At 36.6% G+C, this 24,140-nt stretch overlaps 1 protein-coding gene across 1 annotated transcript in view; it reads left to right on the top strand.

Moving 5' to 3' along the window:
• Nucleotides 1–648: 648 nt before the first annotated feature.
• tg (thyroglobulin) overlaps nucleotides 649–24,140 on the top strand; it is a 37,116-nt gene continuing 13,624 nt past the window's right edge. Inside the window, exons 1-40 of the mRNA XM_039680192.2 lie at nucleotides 649–805; nucleotides 919–1,027; nucleotides 1,114–1,211; nucleotides 1,924–2,112; nucleotides 2,322–2,481; nucleotides 3,151–3,257; nucleotides 3,559–3,702; nucleotides 4,315–4,497; nucleotides 4,840–5,877; nucleotides 6,752–7,348; nucleotides 7,463–7,696; nucleotides 7,983–8,120; nucleotides 8,583–8,660; nucleotides 8,785–8,885; nucleotides 8,984–9,104; nucleotides 9,210–9,413; nucleotides 10,594–10,797; nucleotides 10,938–11,083; nucleotides 12,241–12,397; nucleotides 12,527–12,691; nucleotides 13,005–13,154; nucleotides 13,380–13,544; nucleotides 13,908–14,030; nucleotides 14,138–14,253; nucleotides 14,712–14,817; nucleotides 15,278–15,475; nucleotides 16,381–16,551; nucleotides 16,817–16,903; nucleotides 17,040–17,117; nucleotides 17,282–17,419; nucleotides 17,523–17,696; nucleotides 20,696–20,807; nucleotides 20,893–20,972; nucleotides 21,085–21,228; nucleotides 21,348–21,413; nucleotides 21,525–21,659; nucleotides 21,991–22,155; nucleotides 22,266–22,473; nucleotides 22,623–22,710; nucleotides 23,959–24,097. Of these exons, the coding sequence (XP_039536126.2) occupies nucleotides 721–805; nucleotides 919–1,027; nucleotides 1,114–1,211; nucleotides 1,924–2,112; nucleotides 2,322–2,481; nucleotides 3,151–3,257; nucleotides 3,559–3,702; nucleotides 4,315–4,497; nucleotides 4,840–5,877; nucleotides 6,752–7,348; nucleotides 7,463–7,696; nucleotides 7,983–8,120; nucleotides 8,583–8,660; nucleotides 8,785–8,885; nucleotides 8,984–9,104; nucleotides 9,210–9,413; nucleotides 10,594–10,797; nucleotides 10,938–11,083; nucleotides 12,241–12,397; nucleotides 12,527–12,691; nucleotides 13,005–13,154; nucleotides 13,380–13,544; nucleotides 13,908–14,030; nucleotides 14,138–14,253; nucleotides 14,712–14,817; nucleotides 15,278–15,475; nucleotides 16,381–16,551; nucleotides 16,817–16,903; nucleotides 17,040–17,117; nucleotides 17,282–17,419; nucleotides 17,523–17,696; nucleotides 20,696–20,807; nucleotides 20,893–20,972; nucleotides 21,085–21,228; nucleotides 21,348–21,413; nucleotides 21,525–21,659; nucleotides 21,991–22,155; nucleotides 22,266–22,473; nucleotides 22,623–22,710; nucleotides 23,959–24,097 (6,901 nt within the window). The 5' untranslated portion in view covers nucleotides 649–720. The remainder of the gene's footprint in view (nucleotides 806–918; nucleotides 1,028–1,113; nucleotides 1,212–1,923; nucleotides 2,113–2,321; nucleotides 2,482–3,150; nucleotides 3,258–3,558; nucleotides 3,703–4,314; nucleotides 4,498–4,839; nucleotides 5,878–6,751; nucleotides 7,349–7,462; nucleotides 7,697–7,982; nucleotides 8,121–8,582; nucleotides 8,661–8,784; nucleotides 8,886–8,983; nucleotides 9,105–9,209; nucleotides 9,414–10,593; nucleotides 10,798–10,937; nucleotides 11,084–12,240; nucleotides 12,398–12,526; nucleotides 12,692–13,004; nucleotides 13,155–13,379; nucleotides 13,545–13,907; nucleotides 14,031–14,137; nucleotides 14,254–14,711; nucleotides 14,818–15,277; nucleotides 15,476–16,380; nucleotides 16,552–16,816; nucleotides 16,904–17,039; nucleotides 17,118–17,281; nucleotides 17,420–17,522; nucleotides 17,697–20,695; nucleotides 20,808–20,892; nucleotides 20,973–21,084; nucleotides 21,229–21,347; nucleotides 21,414–21,524; nucleotides 21,660–21,990; nucleotides 22,156–22,265; nucleotides 22,474–22,622; nucleotides 22,711–23,958; nucleotides 24,098–24,140) is intronic.

Genomic DNA, 24,140 nt, shown 5'->3' with positions numbered 1-24,140 from the left:
TTTAGTTCTTCTTTTTTTTTTTTTTTGGAAAAATATAAAATACAGTTTTTATAACTGTAAAGAAAAACAACAAAAAACGTAGGCACAAAAGGACGATACTTTAAAATGCCGGTTTAATCTCAATTTATATTAATCTGTACAAAGAGTGTTTTAGAACTTAGATTTAAAACTTGAAGTTTCTTTTGATGAAAATACCAGCTGTACATTTAAAGAGTTTATTTAAAGACCCGATGTAATTATCTGTATGTACAACTTCATTAAAAAAATATTCTCAAAAGTTTTTGTCTATCTTGATTCAAGATAAATTTACCATATGTATCATGAGTTTTTTTTTTAGTTAAATGATTTATGTCATTTGCTTTGCTTCCACTTAGTATTTTCTTTTTTGTTTAAATATGAGGGCAACAACATAAGAGAAGTAACAACCCACAGCTCTTTTTTTAACTCAGTTGGAAGTGGTTTTCAGAAGACTGATGAAGCTGTTTCTCCTCAAAGAAGCACTCTCAAAACTTCAAGCTTGGCTGCTCACTTTACAATGCCCAGAGTGTTCTTATTCACCACCAGGCACTTCAACCAGTTTGGAGAGGTTAGTGTTTTAATAGACAATTTTGTAAAACAACAGAATGCTGAACGGGTATGACAGTGCACATCTTGGTTGTGGTATAAAAGATGCTGCAGTTTCGTAGCATTCACTAGGAGAGTTCTTGCATCCCAGAGAAGATGCAGAACATGGAAGAGATGGCGCTCTTTTGTCTAACTGCCACACTGCTTGGCACCTTCTCTCTGACATGTGGAAAGATTTCAGGTGAGCGTCTTTGGTCTAATCACAACATCACCTTTATGTTTACTGTCTGGAAGCTGTTTTTTTATGGACTACAAGATTCATCCACCTATTATTATTTATTGTTTTACCTTTAGAGTACCAGCTGGAGACAGAGAGTCTGAGTCAATGTGAGCAGCTGAGGTTTGTCAGTGCAGCTCAGGAACACGAGCACATCCCCCAGTGCTCTGAGGATGGCCGCTTCAGGTGCACTAACTGGACTGATGCTGTATAAATGTACAATGCTATTACCATGTTGTTTGTGAAATTCTGAAAAAAGTCCTTTCTCATAGGCATGTTCAGTGTAATCGCGGAGGTGGTGAATGTTGGTGTGTGAATGCAGAGGGTCTTGAGATACCTGGGAGTCGACAAAATGGATCCGCTGTTCATTGTAAGCCCTTCATACTTCTTGACAGCCTGTCCTCACTTCAAAAATAAAGTGGCTTTACTTGCATTTGGGGTTGTTGAAAACCTTGACGTAAGACATGAATAAATGTCAGTTGTTTATTTTAATTTCTTTATTTTTCTATATTAAATATATTTTTATTTTGAATGCCTCTCACATTTCTCTTTACACTTGCGTTCAAAAGTTTGGTGGCAGTAAGAACTTTATTACACAAAATTATTAAGCAGCACTTCTCAATATTTATGATAAGAAATGTTTCTTGAGCACCAAATCAGCATACTGTGTTACACTGAAGACTGGAGTAATGATGTTAAACATTCAGCTTTGGAATCACAGGAATATATGACATTTAAAAAAAATATATATTACAATAGAAAATACATTTTTCACAATATTACTGTTTTTACTGAATTTTTGGTCAAAGTAATGCAGCCTTGGTCAGCATAAGAGACTTCAAAAACATTTAAATAATCCTTCTGACCCTAAACTTTTAAACTATGTGTTTGCTTGGTGTCTCTGGGAACATAATCCTTGAGCAACCACTTAAGGTCATACATCAACAACAGAGATGTGCTGTTAATATTAAGTATGATTAACTTAAGAGAACGTTTACATAAGGATTTAGTATAATCATATGTTATATGTGTCCATTGAATTTTAGTTTCATTGAATGGACCACACTCTGTCCTCACTATAGGTTTGACCTCATGCCAGCTCCAGAGACAACAGGCACTGCAGACTGGAGACGCAACCCTTGTGCCAGTGTGTTTGGACTCAGGTGAGTACGAGCAGGTGCAGTGTGATGCGTCCCGTGGCCAGTGCTGGTGCGTGGACCAAGAAGGCATGGAGATCTACGGAACCAGGCAAAATGGAAAACTCTCAAAGTGTGAGTTCACTTATTCAGTGTCGCATTCATTTGATTCCCAGATGCATTAATTGAACAGTTTAGTTGAGTCTCTATAAAAGATCAAGAGTTTTATCTGCTTATGTGTTTACATAGCTATTTTATTCCTGACTATTAAATTGCTGGTTGATGCTTAAATGTGTTGCCTATTAGTGATCAGATGCTAAATGATTCTAAACCCTTGACCCTAGGTCCTGGTGTTTGTGAGGTGAGACAGCGGCGACTCCTTCATGGTTTCGGAGAACCCTCTCCCCCTCAATGCTCAGATGATGGGAGCTTCTTACCTGTCCAGTGCAAGTTTGTCAACACCTCTGACAGGATGATCTTTGATCTGTTACACACATTCAACAGGTGAGACATGCCTTTTCTTCAAACCTTTCTCTACCGCGTTAAAAGTTTGGGGTCGATACGATTTTTTTTTTAAATTGAAAGAAGTCTTGTAAGCTCACCAACTGTAATCAAACATACAGTAAAACAGTAATTTTGTGAAATATTATTACAATTTAGATGTGTTTTCAGTTTTAATATATTTTGAAATGTAATTTATTCATGTGACGGCAAAGCTGAATTACTCGAGTCACAAGTGTCACATGATCCTTTAGAAATCATTCTAATATGCTGATTTGGTGCTCAACATTTTTCTTGTACCATAAATGTTTGGATTCTTTGCTGTATATAATGTTCAAACAGCATATAAACATATTTTTTTTAAATCAAGTTATTGCATCCTTGCTGAATAAATGTTTATTTCTTTAAAATTATAAATAAAAATCTTATTGACCCCAAATTGTATTTAAATTGTATAAATATTGAATAAAGATTCCCTTCTGAAAGCTCTTTTAGTGAAGTGCTCGACACTTATATCTGGGAAACCAGCCTGCATGTTTTACCACTAGACAGCAGTATTGTGTCAGGAAAACAGTTATAAATGCTTCCTTTCTCTGTTTTCTCTTTTCATAATTTTTCTGTTTTCTTTAGTTTAAAATGACTTACTTAACTGAAGTTTCTTTTCATCAACAGAAACCCAGAAGTGTTCCAGACCTTTAGTGTTTTCAGAAAGGCCTACCCAGAGCTATCTAGTTATTGTTTCTGTGCAGACAGTCGTGGAAGAGAGATGCCAAGCACAGGTGATGCATACCTCTTCTGTTACATTTCAGGTTACAAAACTGGGCCAAAATTCCAAACCCAGCTAGGAGTGATCCATAAACTGTCACAATTGTGCTCTTGCAAAGCAGTTACTCTGTTTGCTCCTGGGCAACTGTCCCTGAAATAAGTGAACCATAAATCACATTGTATTAAAGCATCACCTAAATGTCAAGTGGTGCTATGATTTGTGTTGTCATTCAAGGATTATTTTGGCCTGATCAAGTTGGGACATTTTATGTGCTGTATCATAAAGATGAATTGTTTTGATTTTGGTTTGTCTAGGTGTGGAGCTGCTTTTGGATGAGGTGTACGACACAGCGTTTTCAGACCAGACTGCAGGAAGTGCATTTGCACAGTCAAACATGTATCGAATCCTACAGCGCCGCTACCTTGCTGTCCAGCTGGCCCTCAGCGGGAAATTTAGATGTATGCAACATTTTGTTGAAAACGAAAACTAATGAACTATAATGATGGTCATACACTGTAAAAATCATTTTTGCAATTGTTTTCCAGTAAAAATATCTAAATATAATTAAAGATAAGAATTTTTTTTCTTCTCATGTCAATTTAAGATTTTTTTTAATTAGGTTTAAGTTGTTTTTCTTCATTTGCAAATAGTATTTTCTTGATTTAAACATTAAAGTAATGACATTTTGTCATGTTATACTTTAAACAAGAACAAATGGTTTTGCCATTATAAAATACATTTAAATGCTTTTTGCAGTGACTAATAAATGTTAGTTTCATGTACATGTAAGCATATAATTTGAGAAAGAAATACTGTAAACTTTAAACAAGAATAATTTGAAAAAAATTAATCGACTTTTCTTGTGATAAAATAAACAATTTTGTTTTGTGGTGACTAAAAAAAACATTAGTTTCATGTACATGCAAGCAGACTATGAAAAACAATAAAATAATACTACTCAGGTATTGCAGGAATACAATGCACCTCTTAGCATTTCTAACACTTGATACATCTGTATAATAGTACAGGTGCTCAACCCAACAGTACCCAACTCTTTTTGTATTCATAAGGTCCCACCCCGTGTGAGAGTGAACGGGCCGCTGCTACTCAGGCTGGTAATTCCTTTGTACCCTCCTGTACTGATAATGGAGTGTATGTGCCAACCCAGTGTCAGTCCGGTGGCCAGTGCTGGTGTGTGGATGCTGATGGCAAAGAGATCTTTGGCACACGCCAGTATGGACTACCAAAATGTAGTGAGTTTGGCCTTAATTGCATTTGTTTGTATTTCATGGTATATTCCATACTTATCTGCCATGATGCCTCTTCAGCATCTCTAGTAACAGTAAATCTTGATTTTATCAATCAATAACATTAATGAGTAGGTACGGTAGTCAAATACGGTAGTAAACACATTGTGAACTACTCGAATGAATCCAATCTAGCAGTAGAAATTCTGATCTTTAAGCTTATTTAAATGATTTTACCTGTTTAGTTTTAAAAATGAATCTTTGAGTTCTGAGAGTTTAGCGGTTGCTTAATTTTTAAGTAGAATGGAGTTTGTGCACTGACTAATGTTGTGTTTCTTATTTGTTTAGGCACTGGAGCGAAAGACTGCCTGTCTGAGAGGAGACAAGCACTCTCCAGGCTTTTTTATGGCCCAGCTGGAGACTTCAGCAAGAACAACGTGTTCTCCGCTTCCAAAGACACCTTCTCTTTTCTTGGTACTTGCAGTCCTGAATTCCAGGAGCTTTTGGCCAACTCCGGTCTTCTGCAGTCGTTGCCAGACTTGGAGCGTCCAAATGTCAGAGACATCCTGGCAGAGCTCATTCAAGGGATGTTTCCCTCTGGCGCTCTTGCCCTAAAAGCTCTTGCTCTCGCCCCGAATCCCAAGAGACTCCAGGAGAATCTTTTTGGAGGAAAATTCCTGAAGAATGCTGGCAATTTCAACTTCACTGGCATCGTTGGAAACAGTGGTACATTGAATTTCAGTCAAGTTTTTAGTCAAGTTGGTCTGATGCAGGCTGGGACCGGCTTGATGCAGTTGGCCAAGACCTTTGCAGTTGACTCTGCCAATCTTAATATAGACCAGGAGATTTCTGATGCGTTTGGTCGTTCCGTAAACCTGAAAATCAACCGAGATATGATTAAACTTGTTTCAATGGCTCTTGAGAATGAGCACTTTCTCACTACCCTTCGAGAGGCCATCAAACAGCTGAAGGCAAATGAAAGCACCCAGTTGGGTCAACTGTTTCATGCAATTTTCCAGAAATCAGATGTTTGTAATTCGGTGACTTCCACCTTGACTTCTTACATACCCCAGTGCACTGAGAATGGACTATTCCAAGAAGTTCAATGTCAGGGCAGAGAGTGTTGGTGTGTGGACTCTCGTGGTCTGGAGATAACAGGTTCTCGCACTGCTGAGTCAAGACCGAGATGCTTATCCCAGTGTGAGAGAGAACGTAAGATGGCTATTGCAGTCAAAGCCAGTAGTTCCGCAGGATCTGAGGTCTTCATTCCTAAATGCGAGACTGATGGTGCTTACGTTGCAAGACAGTGCCTTGGCAAAAGCTGTTTCTGCGTGGACCGATCTGGAACAAAACTCGGCATTCAGAGTTCAGGAAGCTCTCTTCAATGTGAGTCTGAACACTAAACACAGATGATTAATTACAGAGCTATGTTCATACATTTAATTAAACACACATTCAATTATCTGGCATAATTATCTCATATGTAATAGACAACCAGCCAAAGTTTATGCATTATAGAGACATCTTGTTTTATGGAGCTTAGGTGCTTTCAATTTTGCAAGGCTTCTTCTCAAGGTTTAGCTTCTTCTCAAGGTTTTACACTGGTAAAATTTTTTTTACCTGTAGGGGTACAACAGCTTGTCACTGGGGAACTTTTGTACTTTATCTACCCCTAAAAGGTGCAAATTTGTAACTTATAGTACTACTAGGATCCTTTTAGGGATAATGTTGTTGTTGGTACAATGTTGTCTTTTGAAGGGTACTGTCCCAATAACAAGCTGTTGTACATTTTTTTTTGCATGTTTTCTCGGAAAGTTTATAAAAGCGAATGTCTGTCTAGTTAATTGTGGCACTATGTAGAAATTGAGAGTTAGTTTCCATAATTGTGACTTTATACTTTAGAATGTAGAGTAAACCATTTGCCAAATGCATAAATATAAGTCAATATCTTGCAATTGTGATTTAAACTCACAATTGCAGCTTTTATCTCATAATTTAACCTTTATTTCTCAGAATTGCAACTTGATTTATCAGCTTTACAGTACATGAACTACATAATGGCTATAGAAACCAGAAATGCACCATAATGCCATGCAGTTTATTGACAACAATAGCCCTTTACTATACAGAAATGGCATCATATTAACACTGATTAAACAAATCTGAAATTAACAACTTGAGTTAACATTTTAAATATTATGTTTTATTACTTAAAATATATTGTGATTTGATATAATGCTCTCTTGATCTTCTTCCAAAGGTCCAACAAACTGCCAGGCCACAGCTACCCACAAATTCCTGTCCACGATCCACTCTGTCCTCACAGATCCATCTTCTGTAACGCAGCTTTCTGAAGTGTACATACCTCGTTGTGCACATGATGGCAGCTGGAACCAGATCCAGTGCGATGGACCTCCAGAACAAGTGAATGAGTTCTACCGTGAGTGGGTTCGGATCATAAATTCCGGACAAGACCTGCCCGTCTCAGAACTTCTTGAAATTCTGCGAGCCTATGCAAGAAACATAGAAGCAATGGCGTCATTCCGAGCCTTTGTATCTGAATTGTTCAAGGCTGGGCACCACAGAGTATTCCCTGTCCTGGCGAGATTTAAGATGTTCTCTGATGTTCCATCTGACTTGTTAGAAGGGAGCGTTGAGGCCAATCACGGACCATCAGTTTTTCTGAACCCATTATCTTTCTGGAGGCTGATCAGAAGAGAAGATTCTGCTTATCCAGGTCCGCTATCGGACTTCAGTGTTCCTCTCGGGACTTTTCATATGCGTCAATGCTGGTGTGTTAACCCTCAAGGGGACATGCTAGCAAATAGCAAGGCTCCTGTTGGACAAATTCCCAAATGTGAGTTATACACAATAGTAATTATTATATGTAGTGACATTACAATCTGCTCAAATATTGCTTTATAATCTATTGAAATCATCTTCATAATATCTAACATGTGTGTCTCTTCAGGTCCAGGTCCTTGCTCTGTGGTTCAAAGCCAGGTTTCTGAGTTCCTGAAGCAGGCTGAGGAACTAATCTTTGCTTCAAACAACACACATGTGCCTGTGGGTTATGGTTTCCTCCTGGCTGAGAGTGTCTATCTGAGCCCTGTGGAGTTGGAGCTGACACGCTCCTCAAACATCCCCATCACTCAAACTCTGCTGAGCAACATCAACTCACCATTGAGACTCGCAGCTCATTCCAGTACAGTCTTTTGTTTCATCTGTTTCAAAATGAAAGTTAAACGATGCTGCAGAAGAAAGTACTAGAAGTTTGAGAAAACCCTGGAAATGAAGTGTCCCAAATTATTCACTATACACTTATACATTATACTTATGCACTATGTACTCAACTGTGTAGTGTATGAATTTTATAAGGTTAATTTGTCATTCAACAAGTCTGATTTAAACATTCCACACTTCATTTCTCTGGTTATTTGCTGTAAAGCTCTACCCACACTAATATTAAAAATGCTTTCGCTTCTCGACAGCCCTACATTTCTATTGGCAGAGCAGAACGATGGCCAGTGACAAAGACAGACAGAGTTTAATGTTGGGGTACCAGCCCTACATCCCACAGTGTGATGCTTATGGCCAGTGGCTGCCCAATCAGTGCCACCAAAGCACAGGTGAGACCATACTACGGTACTTCACATAAAAATCCTGCCACACACACTACTGTTTAAAAGTTTTGGGTAGGTAAGATGTTTAAATGTTTTTGCAAGTCTATTATGCTCCCCAAGGCTGAATTTATTTGATCAAAAATACAGTAAAAACAGTAAAATAAGTGTAATTTATTCCCTCATTATTCCAGTCTTCAGTGTCTCGTGATCATTCAGAAATCATTCTAATGGGCTGATTTGGTGCTGATTCTTTGACTAGAAAGTTTTGAAATAGATTTTTTTGTTACAATGTAGAAGTCTTTACTGTCACTTTTGTGATTTTTTTTTTGCATCCTTGCTGAATAAAAATATGAATTTCTTAAAAAAATTCTTACTGGAGCCAAACTTTTGAACAGTAGTGTATTCTGCCAAAGGAAAACATTGCAATATTGGATAATTTTCATGTTTTTGCTCTGTCTGATGCCATAGCTCTCTGTTGGTGTGTTGATGAGGAGGGCAGATACATCGCAGACTCTCTGATGTCTCGTTCTGCGGCCCCTCAGCAGTGTAAGAGTCAAATCTCATGTTTTACTCAAATCTTTTCAATAATAATCAAGGTTGTTAGGGGAACTGCTAGTTTTACTTCTGGGCTTTATCTTTGTAAGCTGATTTGTGATAATTTGTCCCCCAGGTCAAACTACATGCCAAAGGCTCCAAAGTCATTCCCTGCTTTCTAATTGGATGCAAACAAGCTCTAATATCACCTTCACATATAACCCTTCATGTGAGGAGGTAAGGCCTTCTTTTGTGGTTATTTAGGTTGTACTATTTAGGTGAAGATTCGCAATTCATGTGTATCTGTTTCATTGTTTGTGTGCACATATCTGTAGGATGGGGAGTTTTCAGTACTCCAGAAGACCAGTTCAGGCCATTCGCAGGGGTTGTGCGTGAGTCCAATAAGCGGACAAGTCATCCAACCTGCCATAGCCGATCCCTCTGGAGAACTGCAATGTAATCACACATATGACCACAGCAGCAATATTCAGTACCGTGTCTTGTAGCAAGGTGTTGAGAAATGTACCACGTCAGACCTTTATATTATTTTGTGTGTTGTAGGTCCAGGTTGGTGTTCTCTACAGAAGACTCTGGCATTGCAAAGAGAGGTTGGTGTGGGGTATGAGCCTGAATGTGTACAGGACGGGCAGCGGTTCTTACCCCTGCAGTGTGACCTGTTCGACTGTTGGTGTGTTTCTCAAAGCGGAAAAGAGCTGCCAAAAACGCGAACCTCTCGCAGCACAGGACGAACCCCAGCCTGTGACAGTAAGTGAATTAGGTTACACTTTGCATTTCTTTATAGTCGGCATGATATGGAGGTTGCGATAGTCTTTTCTTTTCTATTGTTAAATGTATGCGCAAACAAGAAACGACTTCTCAAACGAAAAAAAAAAAATGTTGGGTGGTACTTTATTTTGTCTGTCGGAATAGTTTTATTTTGTTATTGCTGTGATTTCATGTGAGTGACAGGTTGCCTTGCCCTCTTACCGGTAAACGTCATCAGAGAAAAGAAGGGATGTCACTGTTATTTTGATTAAAGCTCGCAAATTAAGATAGATAAATAGAAATATACTGTCCATGGATACAGTACCTGTCAAAAGCTTGGAAATCATCATTTTTATTTTGTAAGAAGTTTTTTATGCGCACCAAGACTGCATTTATTTAACCAAAAAAACAGTAATATTGTGAAATATTATTACAAATTTTATATTTGAATATATTTTAACATGTAATTTATTTCCGGTGATGCCAAAGGTGAATTTTAAAGCATCAGTACTCAAGACTTTTGTGTCAAATGATGCTTCAGAAATCATTCCAATTTGCTGATTAGGTGCTCAAGTAACATTTCTTCTTATTATTATCAATGTTGAAAGCAGTTTTGTGGAAATGGTTAAACTTTTTTCTGTGTTTTTTGATGAATAAAAAGTTAAACGAACAGTATTTATTTGCATTTATTAAAGAGAAATATTTTATAACATTATAAATGTCTTCACTGTCTCTCTAGGTCAATTTAAGGCATCCTTGATGAATTAAAGTTTATTTTTCTGTATTTTTATTAGTCTTACCACAAATGTTTGAATGGAACAAATCATTGTTCAGAAATGTAAAACTAAACGTTAAGCAGCATTGATAATAATAAATGTTTCTTGAGCATCAACTCAGCATATTAGAATGATTTCTGAAGCATCATGTGACACTGAAGACTGGAGTAATGATATTTGGAATTAAATTACATTTTAAAATGTATTATGTTTTTACAGTGTAATGTATTTGATTCAATAAATACAGCCTTGGTGAGCATAAAATATCAAATTGAACATTAAAATATATTGATGATAAAAACTGCAATATTCCATAAATTATTGTCAATTTTGATTTTGTTGACTTTAGTTTTGGCATATACCTGTGGCAACAATACTTTCCCTTATTTTTTTTCTCTTTTCAGTTCCTGAGTGCGCCCTTCCATACAGAGACATTTCCCATGGTGCCATTCTGTGTAGCACTGCGAATGTTGCGGGCCAGCAGATGCAACGCTGTGAGTTGTTCTGTGACCAAGGTTATGTCAACACCCTTCCTGTCACCAGCTTCCTGTGTGATCCCAAGGCGAAAAACTGGCTTGATGATGCTCCATTTTCTTACGCCTGCCAAAGTAAAGGCCACACACACATTGTTCTATTTACCTGTTAAAATGCTCACAGGTTGTTGCAATATTTCCTTTTGGGATTTGCCTTTCTGTGAAGTCTTGTTGCGCTAATTACTGAGGATTTATGTGGTTATGATGTCAATCAGAGCCTCGGGTGTTGCAGACAGTGCAGGTGTCCTTAGAGCTACAGATGTTCCTGGCCGAGGGCCAAAACAGTTGCAGCGTGTTGAGTGTTGAGCTACAGGCTGCTTTGCTGCGAGACATGAGAGCTACAGGCCTCTGCAGCTTACAGGTACAATACACACAGTCTGATTTGAGATATATCATAAATATATATATATATATATATTCATGTATAAAACTCATTTTTAATGTATGACAAAAAATAAGCATAATACAATAAAGACAACATGGGTTATACTTTATTTTAAGGTGTCCTTGTTACAGTCTAACTATACATTTAAGTGCTGAGTAATATTACTTAACGACATGTACTCACTGTACAATTAGGGCTAGAGTTTGGTTTAGGGTTAGTACACTGTGTAATTGTGCATAATTTACTGTTATTACTACAGTAGGTATATGTAACAAAGACACTGTAAAACTGTTACCACAACATGTTTTAAAATCAAATATCTGGATTTTGTTTTGTCATTCTCCTAAAGCCAAAGCAAATTATTAAAAAAACATTGGAAAATATGTATATTGTGTTAAGTTTGCAGTGTATGATTTTATCTACCCACTATTAATGTGTGTAATATTAAAATATTAAACCTTTAACCATTAAACTTCTAGTTAAAACTATGGCTGTCAATAGAATATTGTCATTATTATTTGTAAACATGGCAAAATGGTTGTATTTTCAAATACAAAATAAATCTAATATATTAAATAAATATATATATATATATATATATATATATATATATATATATATATATTATAATTATATATTATATATATATATCCATAGAATAAATCAATTTCCATAGACCCCTGGCTTACGGAGCCCTTAACATGGTCATAGAAAATAAAATGAGAATTGGCTTGCAGAAGTTTTGCTCTCCCCTGAGAAAGTTCTGTGTTTGTCACCAAACCTTTGTATTCTTTGCTAGTAAATGCAAACTTTTGTGGGAACACAACTTTTGGAGTGAAAGCAAGCTTTCTTGAGTGGACAACTTTTTTTTTTGTCTAAATTAACCAAAATCCTCACATCTCATATTTTTATCATCACCATTTCCTTTAGGGACTTTATAGAGGATTCCCAAACAGTAATTTCTCCACTTATACTAGTTTAGATGGACAAGTCATTTTTTACTTGCCATACAAAATTAGATTTACTGCTAATGTCATATTCAATATTTTAAATATCTTTGGCCTACAGTACAACATCAACAAATTGTGCAGATCTCTAAAACTACAATTTAACAGTTTGTTAATGTGTCTTAGCTGACTTCATCCGGCCAGACCAGCTCTGTTGCAGTCTGTGACGAGTCATCTGTGTCTCTTGAGTGTTTGACTGATAAGGAGGTCACCATGCGCATCACCTTTAGGGCCCGCCTCTCTGACCTGCCAATAACATCTCTCCCTGATCTTCATGATATTGGTGAGAGCAGCCTTTCCAATATCTAATGCCAAATGCTTCATTTCACACTCACAATATTCTGAATCATTGATGTGTTTTATTATTCCATGTACTTTTCTTTCTAAATATTGCATGTTTATTTTTCCCCAGATATAGCACTTAGTGAAGAGAGACTGTTAAACGGTGTGAAGGCATTAATCCGAAGTGGGTCATACCTGTCCATCTTCCTCTCTGACGGTTCTCTGGCTTTCTCTAGTCCTCCCTCATTTAGCTGCATGCCTGGCTATAAGCGGCTCCCACAATCCACTGGGTGTGGTAGGTTGGCTTCTGGTCCATTTGGTCGTCTTAATGACAGACCGGCCTGTATACCATAAAAGAAAATGGCTTTACTTGTGTTTCTGAATACGCATCTATAAAGTTCAATAACTCATGCACATTTTTAGCTTACGGGCATGTATGAAATAGAAATGTGGTGTGCAAAAACATGAAGGTTTATGTAATATTTTGTAACTACTTCTTCAAAACTGCACGTCAAACTTTCTCTTCTTTTTGTACTCTGCACCACCCTTACTCATTCTCAATCGCTCTGCTTATTGTGTGTTTGTTTTTTATCCTCTCTCACGCACAGTGTTGTGTCCAGCTGGTTCATTTTCCAGTGGTGGTGTGTGTACTCCATGTCCACGTGATACATTTCAAGAGGAAGAAGGGCAGGTCTTCTGCTCTCCCTGCCCTTCTCGAACATCCACTGTGGCCCAGGGAGCCTTCAATGCTTCTCATTGTGAGTAAAGGCCAAAGCAAATCATCCCAAGTGCCAACTGTCACACAAATTCAAGAAGAGCAGGAGTAGATGGTTACAGTTATACATGACAGCTCTGTTGAAATGTAGATCATAGGTTTCAGAGGCAGAAGAGTTACCAAATAGAAACATTGTTTTTTTTTTACTTGTGATTTTTCATGGTTTAAATTTGTTTATTTGTTCTTTCTCTATCTGAATACTCTCAAGGTCTTACTGAGTGCCAGCAGAGTAAACTGAGTTGTACAAATAAAGGGGATTTTCTGTCAGCCCAGAAGCACCCCGTGTCTGGCAAATGGTTGTGTGTCTCCCCACTGGGAGAGGAACTGTCTTGGACGTCTTCTGATGGTCCAATGACAGTTGAAGAGTGCAAAGGTATGTGCTACAGTCAGCATTAAGGAGTAGGAATCACTAAAAATAGTAATGCCGTAACTTTTTTATACAGTGTGACAGTAGTGTAGCCAAATTATAAAGAATTAAAATGCACAATTTTTTTTTATTTTCTAAATGCATGTTATTGATCACATTGTGAATGATTCATCCATGCATTTGTTTAATTTTTCATAATTTAATTTAAATAATATAAAATAATTTTTAAAAAATTTGCTTTTCACAAGACTGGCTTCATTATTTCTTTAACAGTGCTTAAGTAGATCATTCAATCTTTATCGGTATGAAAGCACAATCAATATATGAATGTATTTGTGTATGTTCAGAGCCCTCTTTGTGTGTTTGCAGTAATGGAAAAGTTTGATGTGGTTGCTCCTTCCTCCCTGCTGCTGAAATCAGAGAGTGCTGACATACTGAGCTCTGATTCCTCAACCCAGCCAAAGGAAACACATCTCAGGAAGTGTGTGCTTGGTGAGATACGTTGTTGGATATTGCTGCTCTGCACCTGTAATGAATTAGTCAGATGTTTACTCACACTCTTCATCACTAGAGCTGATCCCATCTCTGATTTCTTATAGATTGTGCCATGGAAGATTCATGCCAACATGTGGCTATTTTCAGTGATGAGGAGAAAGCACACTGTGAGCTGTACAGCACCAGTACAGATAATGTTGAATGCAGGACCTCTGAACAAGTAGGACCAAAATACATTTACACTTTACCCCATGTGAATTGTATATTGCATGCGGTGTATTTGTTGCATATTTGCAGCTTAAATTAGAAAGTTTGGATTACAGAAATTATGTTTTTTGAAAAAGGTTTTACCAAAAGTTCGAATGGTATTTTTAATGGTTAAATGCTTTCTACACAATCTTCACTTTTTATAGTTTCCAACTTTATAATTTCAGCATTAATTTGTTAGTTCATGTGTTAGGTTACTGGATTTAACAACCTCTTTGACATAAATCTTCATTTGTTTTTACACAAGCTAATAAATATAAACCTTCTTTTCAGAAGACAAACCTATTTAGTGTTAAATCTGGCATTGGGTCTTTTTTGCCTTGGTGGCACTCATATCTTCTTTCCTGAAAGTGAAATGTTTATTACAAAAAATGAAAGAAAAAAAGTCTTGCGGTTTGTTTGGCATTTCAGAGCAAAGGGTTTCTGGGAAATGATGGTGCTGAGACGTTCCAGGCTCTCAACTGTGTTTTGAAAATAAAAGGAGATGAACCCAATCTGACGGTGTTGAGGAAGAAAGGTAAGATCATCAGCTATTGGTTATATCCCTATGTTCTCAGTTAGGTTAGTTGTTGTAACGTGAGTCACCTGTCCCGGCCCATGTTTTGGTTACACACTGCAGTAAAATGTGGTGATGCATCGAATGTGGGGAGAGTTTGAGTTTGTCTAAATGGAGAATTAACTATCCTATGAGACAAAGATTTTGGTTTAAGGCACGATTTGAACACAATGGACTCAAGAATAAAGAGAATTGTCATTAAAAACATTCCTCAGGCTTGTTCTGTTAACAGATAAATATTGTACCATGTGAAATAAACGACTTGATACTTTGAGACTTCGAACGGAGTGGAGCTCCCATTTTCTGATTATTTTTGGCAACCCACAGGCATTTAGATGTACTTGTGTTTCTTGGACACAACTTCAAGACTATCTGTTCTTTCTTTCTCTTTTACTCTCCACCCTTCATCTTTTGACAAAAGGTCATGAATTCAGCACAGCAGGCCTGAAGAGTTTTGAGAGGCTGAGTTTCCGTAAGACCAGTTCTGGAGTGTATCAGACGCTTGTGTTTGATGCACGTGGAACCACTCTGGCTGACGTCCATCGTTTCTGCGTCAACTCCTGCAGCCGTGAGAACTGCTGTGATGGATTCATCCTGAACCAGAATGTCCTCAATGGAGGTCAGAGACGCTCTCTCTCTTAAGGAGCAGAATGTAGCTTCTTTCACCCAAATCACTGGGAGACAAAACCCAAAAGGGCCTGTGGCGACACACATCTTAAACTGTTTTTTGTAATACTTCCAAAAAAAACCCGTTGACAATTATATATTTTAATATTTAAATATTATGAAATGTATTTTTAAATAAAATGTTCTTTCAAAAATATTTGTATTATATTATATATATACTACCATTCACATTTTTTAGATCAGTCAAATATTTATTTTTTTATTTTAAAGAAAAATCTTCTGCTTACCATGGCTGCATTTATTTGATCAAAATACATCATAAACAGTCGTTTTGAGGATTATTTTTACAATTTAAAAAGCTATTTACTATTTGAATATGTTTAAAATGCAATTTATTCTGGTTATTGCAAAACTGAATTGGTACTCCAGTCTTCAGTGTCGCATGATCCTTCAGAAATCATTCTAGTATGCTGATTTGCTGCTCAAGAAACATATTATTATTATCAGTGTTAAAAACAGTTGTGTACACTATTTTTTTCAGGATTATTTGATTAACAGAAAGTTCAAATGAACAGTATTTATTTGAAATAGAAAGCGTTTGTAACATTATAAACATATTTACTGTCACTTTTAAACAATTTAATGCATCTTTGGTCAATAAAAATGTTATTTTCTATATTTTTTTTCCAAAAAATGATTCTTACTGACTCCAAACTTTTTGAACGGTAGTGTATAATGTTACAATGTCTTTATATATAAAGATTTTTTAAATGTATAAAAATAATCACATCAGTTTTTGTTTGAAGTTATCAAAGTATAATAATCCAAATACATTCTGAATCAGAAAAGTTGATTGAGGGTTCACATCTGTGTGTTACGTTGTGTCCTGTGTTGCAGGCTCTATCATGTGTGGGCTCCTGAGTGCTCCTTCAGTGCTGCAGTGCAGCGAGACAGACTGGGACGTGAGGAATGTGGCCTCCTCCAAACGCATCTGTGGTGCTGGGGTCCAATACAGCAAACAACTGAAACGTTTCACTCTCAACTTTGGCGGACAGAACTTCACCATCAGTATGAGTCCCACATACACACTCCAGATTTCATAACTACAAATGTTTAATTGTTGTTTAAAAATTGCACAGCATGGTTCAGCTGTTATTTGACCTTTATCAATTGTTTACTTTTCCAGCGCTTACTCTCTATTGCATCATTCTGCCCCACCCTGTACAATTTCATAAACTCACTAATACAAACAAACACTTGATTGTATGCTATATCAAGATGTATGATGTTATGAATTGATGGGCATTGTAATGAAAACGAACATTTCTTGCAGCTGATGCAGCCTTACCGGCATCCAGCAAAAATAAAACTGGTTATCAGGAAACTCTAATCAGTTTCCACCGTGTCTACATCTGGAAAGGTTTGGACATACTTCTTACTTGGCATGCATGAGCATGACACTAATAAAGAATTTTAAATGCCTGTCATAAACAAAAGCATGTATTTTGATTAAATGTGCTCATGTATAGCTTAATGGTTATAATTTATGTTCTCAGAGTCTGATATGAACACGCGTCCTCCCTCTGCTTGCAGTGGATTAGCTACTGTAGAGGATTCAACAATGGTACTTTCTGGTACGAATGATTGAAATTAAGCCATATACCTGAGCATTTTTGTCTTCTTGTGCTTAAAAGTACCCTTAAAATGGATATGTTACTTTTTAAACTGCATCAATAATATTTATTTGACTGGTATTTAATAATGTCTAATTTCCATTTCTACTGTGTTGTCCACTTAGACTCAGTAAAGGAGGCTTTTGGTGTTCTGGAGAGTGGTGATATAAAAGTTGATCCAGAGAGGAAGCTGCCTAGTCAGCTTTACTGGATCTTTAAACACCAGTACACTTTCCAGGAAGCCCAGCTGTTGTGTCTAAAACGTAAGATGCAAAACATTTGCTTCCAATTATATAGTTAGTGAATGTCTGTGTATTGCAACAATGTTTCACTTTCTATTCTTTGAATATTGGTGATTGGTTCCAGGGTGTGAAGAAGAAGAGCTGTGTCACGTGTCCGACATTCGCGATGAAGGCCCTCTGTATTTCTCGTGTGTATTGTATCCTGACACACGCGTGTGTGGGGCGTATGACAAACCTCTCAGACAGGCATGCAGTTTTGTGATGGCACAGAGTCTTCAGACTGCATACCAGAAGAAAGGTGAGTCATTTGTACACAAAAATGCCATGCGTCACTGCAATGAAATTTATGATACAAAAATCTGATAATTTGGACACACTTTAGATTATTGACTAATTCTCATTTCAACTAATGATTTACTACAACTTTTGCCTCATTAACTCTTAATTACTAGTAATTAATAGTTAGTAAGGCAATTACACAATTCCATTAGACTATAACGCAATACACCAAGTGCATTAGATTTTGTTTTCTACTTTGATTTTGTTTTCATAACCCAGTATTCTAAAATAATCACGTATAAACTATGTATATATGTATATGATTTCTTATTTCTCAGCAGTAGCTGTCGGTTTTCAGAGACTTTTCTCTGTGATTGGACAGATGGGTTTTGCATTACCTAATGCAAGTCTCATGACTGTGGTTCACTGAAATGTCTGAAGTCACTACTTTCTTTGTGACGACTCTTCCTGTCATTTACTAGAATTGTTTTCGGATATGATCCTAGCAACTGAACATGAAATGCCGATGAGTCAGATGTTTGTATAGCTGAAGCTTCATAGAGACAGAGGGTGAAAGGGTAAAGTGAGACACTGATGATGGACAAATAATGGCTAGTTTGAAGAGATTTTTTAAATTGTCTGACCATATATATATATATATATATATGCAGTTTTAATTATGCCGTTTAGTTTTAGTAATCCTTCCTGGTTGGTTACAAAAGTGTCGGAACCAACACGAAGCAGATTATCACACTTATTATACTGCTACTACTTTAGGCAAGTAAATAAATTGACATTAAATTTTGATTTGATTTAGTTAATAATTATATAATATAATTATTTTATGTGAGAAGAAAGAAATGCATCCACACTGCACCGGTTAATTTTACTTGTTTTGCTTCTGTTAATGGTATGTACCTGCAACTGCAAACTAGAGTGTTATCTTAATGTCGCCTTTAAATGCTTTGCATTGTTTATTAACCATAAAAATGAGCCATGCAATTTTCTGAATTGTCTGGGTGAAGAGGCAAAACTCCACTTCACCCATGTGGTGTGCAGACAGCAGTGAGCTCATGCTGTCTGCGGTACGTGGAAGCAAACACTAACACAATCTAATATGACCTATTCTCAATCAGAAATCAGATCTGTAAAATCTACGTGCCCGACAGATTGTGCATTTTGTACAGTTGTCTATGATGTCTTGACATTTGACATCTGCTTTGTACTGTTGCTGTCAAAAAAGTGTAAATCGTTTCTTAAATCGTGAGTTTAGTTTCAGCTTTTATGGAAATTCCACTTTTTAAAATTCAGAGCATTCTCACAAAACGCACCTGAAGTTAGTTGATTTTAACTTAAATGCCTCATGACATCACATTTTGTTGCAATTTAGTCAATTTCCAATAGTTTTAGTGCTAGACAGTCTAGTGTGATCCTAAATTATTTTTTTTTCTTCTTTTAGCAGATATAAAAATTTTATATTTAATAGAACACTGAGTAATGTGATGTCATGGGGACCTAAAATGTGCACTAGTCTTACCATTTATGATATTATCATTATGTACTTATTATGTACTTAATAACAAATTATGCACAATTGAATTTTGAAATTCAACACAATTCTTTAAATTAATCTTTATATTCAAAATCTGCTCAATTCTACACCATTCCCAGTTCCTCTAGGTATTAGAATTTCATTTGAAAGAAAAGCACAAGGGGGAGACTGTCTAAATGTGGTTTATGAATGATGTTCATTGTTAGCCTTTTGATTAGAAATGGTAAAATAAGTATTATGTAAGTTTGGTAAAGCCAGTGAATGACATTAATGTAGTTATTCCAGATGTCTGTCTAAACTGCAGAACAGCTCTATGATTTAAACTATGTGGAATCACAAGTAATTTATTTTAACAGAAGTGGACAGATGATGGAGTGTCTCCCAGATTACGTTAGTCATTCATTCCTCTGCATAGCAAAGACTTTGACCGCTCTTTAGCTTTTTAGCTTTCTTTTATAAGGGACTATTTAGGAATTTACGGAGATATATTGGTCTTTTTTTTAGAACAAGCCTGTCTGTTTGGAGAGATTTTTATATGGGAATAAAAAAATGACGTTATATATAAAACCTTATATAGAACCAATAAATTATCGGATTCTTTAATGAATACAAAGTTCAAAAGAACAGTATTCATTTGAAATAGAAATCTTGGTAACACTTTATTTTAAGGTGACGTAGTTACTTGTTACTGTTTGTAATTACTATAGTAATAACAGTAAATTGTGCATAATTATAACTACCAAACTAACCCTAAACAAAACCCTAACCGTAATTTTATAGTAAGTGCATGTTATTATAATTACTCAGTACTTAAGTACAATGCAACTACGTCACCTTAAAATAAAGTATAAACAAAATCTTTTGTAATATGATCAATTCAATGTATCCTTGCTGAAAAAAGCAGGATATACATTTCTTTCAAAAACAAACAAACAAAAGTGTAAGTATTAAGCATCTTTAAAATGCCAAAACAGGATTTGATAGTCGTATTATCTGTTCCTGGAACACAAGTGCAGTGATTTTCAGTCATAATACGGGATCACAGGGGATTGAATGTTTCATGGCCTATAAAGTAATCCACAACAAAAAGGTGAGATCATAAACTCTTAACATGTGGACCATCTGCTGATGATGTTTAAGGGTGGAAAATAATGCTGCCTAGGTGGAAATCTGCCATAAAGGGTTTTCTCAATGCTATAAAAGAGATTTTCCCAGGTTTTTTTTTTTTTTTTTTTTTTTTGAGCCAGCGTTTTATTTTAGCTTGTACTGAAGGGAATCAATCTCTCATAATTAAACAGGCTTTTTTTGTTTTGTTTTTTTCCCCAAAAGCAGTAAATGGATTTTTTTTTAATTTTTTTTTTTATAAATGGTTCAGTTTTTGGTCCATTAGGTAACCAACTGATACACCAAAATGCTTATTTTTTCCAAGATAGAAAATGTACTCATCACTTTCTTTTTTTGTGCAGTTTCCCTGATCGGAAGTGTGAAGAGCTTCTACAGCCGCGTTCCTTTTAAGAAGATGGTGTCTTACTCTGTACGCAGTCGAGTCAGTGTTTCCCGTAAATCTATCACAGAAGGGTGAGGGGAAAGTCAACAAATGTGTGTTTCCATAGCAGTTTATTTGTATCCCTCATGAATAATGCTGTTGGAATTCCTTGAGCAGGTTCTTTGAGTGTGAGAGGCGGTGTGATAAAGATCCATGCTGTCGTGGCATAGGATATGTCCAAGATTCAGGTGTACCTGGTATGAAATAATCTTCACTTTCAGACTAATTATTTTACTTAAAACATATGTTATATGTCTAATCTGAGGAATGAAACGACTCACAATTAGTCTCTGTTTTTCATTTCTACAGGATCGGATGTGTTGTGTCTTACGCTAAATAGTCTGGGTATCCAGACGTGTGGAGAGAACGACAGCACTAACTGGAGAATTCAGGACTGCTCCCCATCCAAAGTGCAGACTGAAGTCTATCCCTTCGGCTGGTATGAAAAGCCAGGTGTGTCTGAAATCCAAGTGCCTTTTTAAACTGAGAAACTCAATCAATTGAGAATTCCCAGTTGAGGAAGTGAATGACTTGATGAAAAGATTTTAAACATCAGCTTTGTATTTCTCTAGTGAACCAATGGACAAAGAATCCCAGTGTGTGTCCACCATTTAGTCTCCGTTCTCCGATAAAGAATGGTAATTGACTCGTTAATGAATAATTAATTGTTGTTTTCTATTCATTTCTTATTCATTTATTTAATTTCCACAAATAACATTGTGTATCTTATATTGCAATTTTTTTTCCAGTTGATTTGAAGAACTGGAAGCAGATGGATGGCGCCTCTGTGCAGGTGGATTCGTCCGTTTCTGCTTTTGACATTGTCCACATAAGCAGAGACATTGCCGAGGACCTAGATAAAGTCAGAGACTGGTGTCTTTCTGGTAACATCTATCTCTATCTATCCCTTTTTTTGTTTTTCTCAGAATTTTTGCGTATTTGAATGTGATTGAGCCACATATTACATGTTGAACACATGTAGAAGTTTATTTTTGATCTAAATAAAGGTTTTATCGCCTTTACTCACCAAAGTTGCATTTATTTGATCAAAAATAGTAAATTTTTGAAATAGTATTTTACTATAAAATAAATATTATCTATTTTAATTTGCTTTATGAATACTAATCAACAGCCAATTGTTTTATTTGTTTGTAATTTACTATACAGATGCATGTGGATCTACTTGTGTGCTCATAACTTTCTTGTTCTTTGTAGCCTGTGAGGAAAGTGAGTCCTGTTCAGCCGTATCTATCGATAGTCGAGAGTCAGCCATGAGATGTGTGATGTATCCAGACACACACACCTGCCTTCCTACAGCTAGCGGCCAGCGCTGCTTACTAGTTACCAAAGAGCCCGCTCAATCTGTTTATATCAGGACAGGTGACAGCCTAAAACAAAACATCCTTCTATTCACTCAAGTCTCAATCAGTTCAGAGTGTTTCTGATCTCTTTCATCCAAACAACAGAGATGTTTAATCTTTTCTTTATAGGTTTACAGCCAGAGATGACTTCTGTTTTCATCCTTGATCACGGCACACTACTTGGAGAGAGTGAGGTGAAATCCATAACTGGCTTAGATAGCAAGCGTGTGACCTACTTCCTGGGTGTTCCTTATGCTCGTCCACCAATAGGAGAGCTCCGTTTCAGCCCTCCACAGCCAGCTGACTGGACCGGTACCTGGAATGCCACGTTTTCCCGGTGTGTGAACAACTTAGATTGCAGAATGTGAGAGTATAAATGTATGTTCTCATACATGTATACCCTCAAATTGACCATTTGCCTTTCTGTAGAATTTATTGTCACTTTTCTGGGAAGAGATCTGACTTGTTTGTTCAAAACCGTTTTAGATCCAGTTGTCTTCAGCCTGGTGACCCCACTAACTCCAACTCCAGTGAAGACTGTCTTTATCTCAATGTGTTTGTTGCTACTAGTGTGGTAAGACCCCCATGACATACTCAAGATCTCAAACATGCTCTCAAACAAACAAAGGTTTAGGGCCAGTGCGTTTTTTAAAATGTTTCAAAATGTTTTTAAAAAAGTCATCATGAATGCATTATGCATTTTTTTTTTTACATCACACTGATAGACGGCAACAGGCACTTTTATCTGGTTTTGTCAAATCCGTGTGAAACCCTGTTCCTAACAGTCTTAAAGGAGAACTCCGGCGAACAATGAACCTTTGGTCTAATAAAACATCGGTACATAGTCAACCGTTCTCTGAGTTTTGTTTTCATGATAATCGAATGTAAAGAGTTTTATCTCTAAAAACTGTTTAGCGTATAATGCTATTAATGGGGGCATTGAGTAAGTAAAAAGAAATCACTAGTTTATACCACTAACAAGGCTCAAAATAGCCCCACACTCGCACAGTAACATAATGAGGCTCCATACATGCAAAACGAAGCATTAAGAACTTTGTAAGTGTACAGACCGTTTAATAAGAAGATACTTTATGAAGACAGTTCACTTCGCGTATACAGGCAGGAGCCATCTTAAAAAATAGTCTCGATAAGTCGATCCCCGAACTCCGTTCATACAGTTCAGAAGTTCGTTGAACTTCATAAAGTTCAGATCACTCAGCACGACGTTCGTGGTTTGACTTATCGAGACTATTTTTTAAGATGGCTCCTGTCTGTAAACACAAAGTGATAAAGTATCTTCTTATTAAACGGTCTGTACACTTACAAAGTTCTCAATGCTTCGTTTTGCATGTATGGAGCCTCATTATGTTACTGCGTTAGTGTGGGGCTATTTTGAGCCTTGTTAGTGGTATAAACTAGCGATTTTTTTTTTACTTAGTCAATGCCCCCATTACTAGCATTATACACTAAACAGTTTTTAGAGATAAAACTCTTTACATTCGATTATCATGAAAACAAATCTCAGAGAACGGTTGACTATGTACCGATGTTTTATTAGACCAAAGGTTCATTGTTCGCCGGAGTTCTCCTTTAATACTCTGAGAGTTGTTGACATATAGGCGTTGACTATAAGTTCATTACTTATAGTCAACAGAATGTCTAAAGGGGACCATCAAAATACTGTAAAGTGTAACTGACCACACTGTTTGTAATGAACTTTTACGCCTGTTAATACTGTTTTCATTAACCACGCCATCCGCTGACTGTGGTGTGGATACAAATATTGGTAATTAATAGTAAAAAATGAATTGTTTTGTCACAGAGAAAGAATGTGCCGGTTCTGGTGTTTTTCCACAACTCTGGATCGGGTCTCTTAGATGGTTCTTACCTCGCTGCTGTTGGCAACATAATTGTTGTGACAGCCAGTTTCAGAGTGGCCACTTTTGGATTCCTCAGTGCAGGTACGAACAAATGTGTTCATATTTTTGATCTTAAAAATATTCC

Source organism: Pimephales promelas, chromosome 12, assembly GCF_988280905.1.
Source record: "Pimephales promelas chromosome 12, fPimPro1.hap1.1, whole genome shotgun sequence".
NCBI lineage: Eukaryota > Metazoa > Chordata > Actinopteri > Cypriniformes > Leuciscidae > Pimephales > Pimephales promelas.
This window is presented reverse-complemented; position numbering and strand designations above follow the sequence as displayed.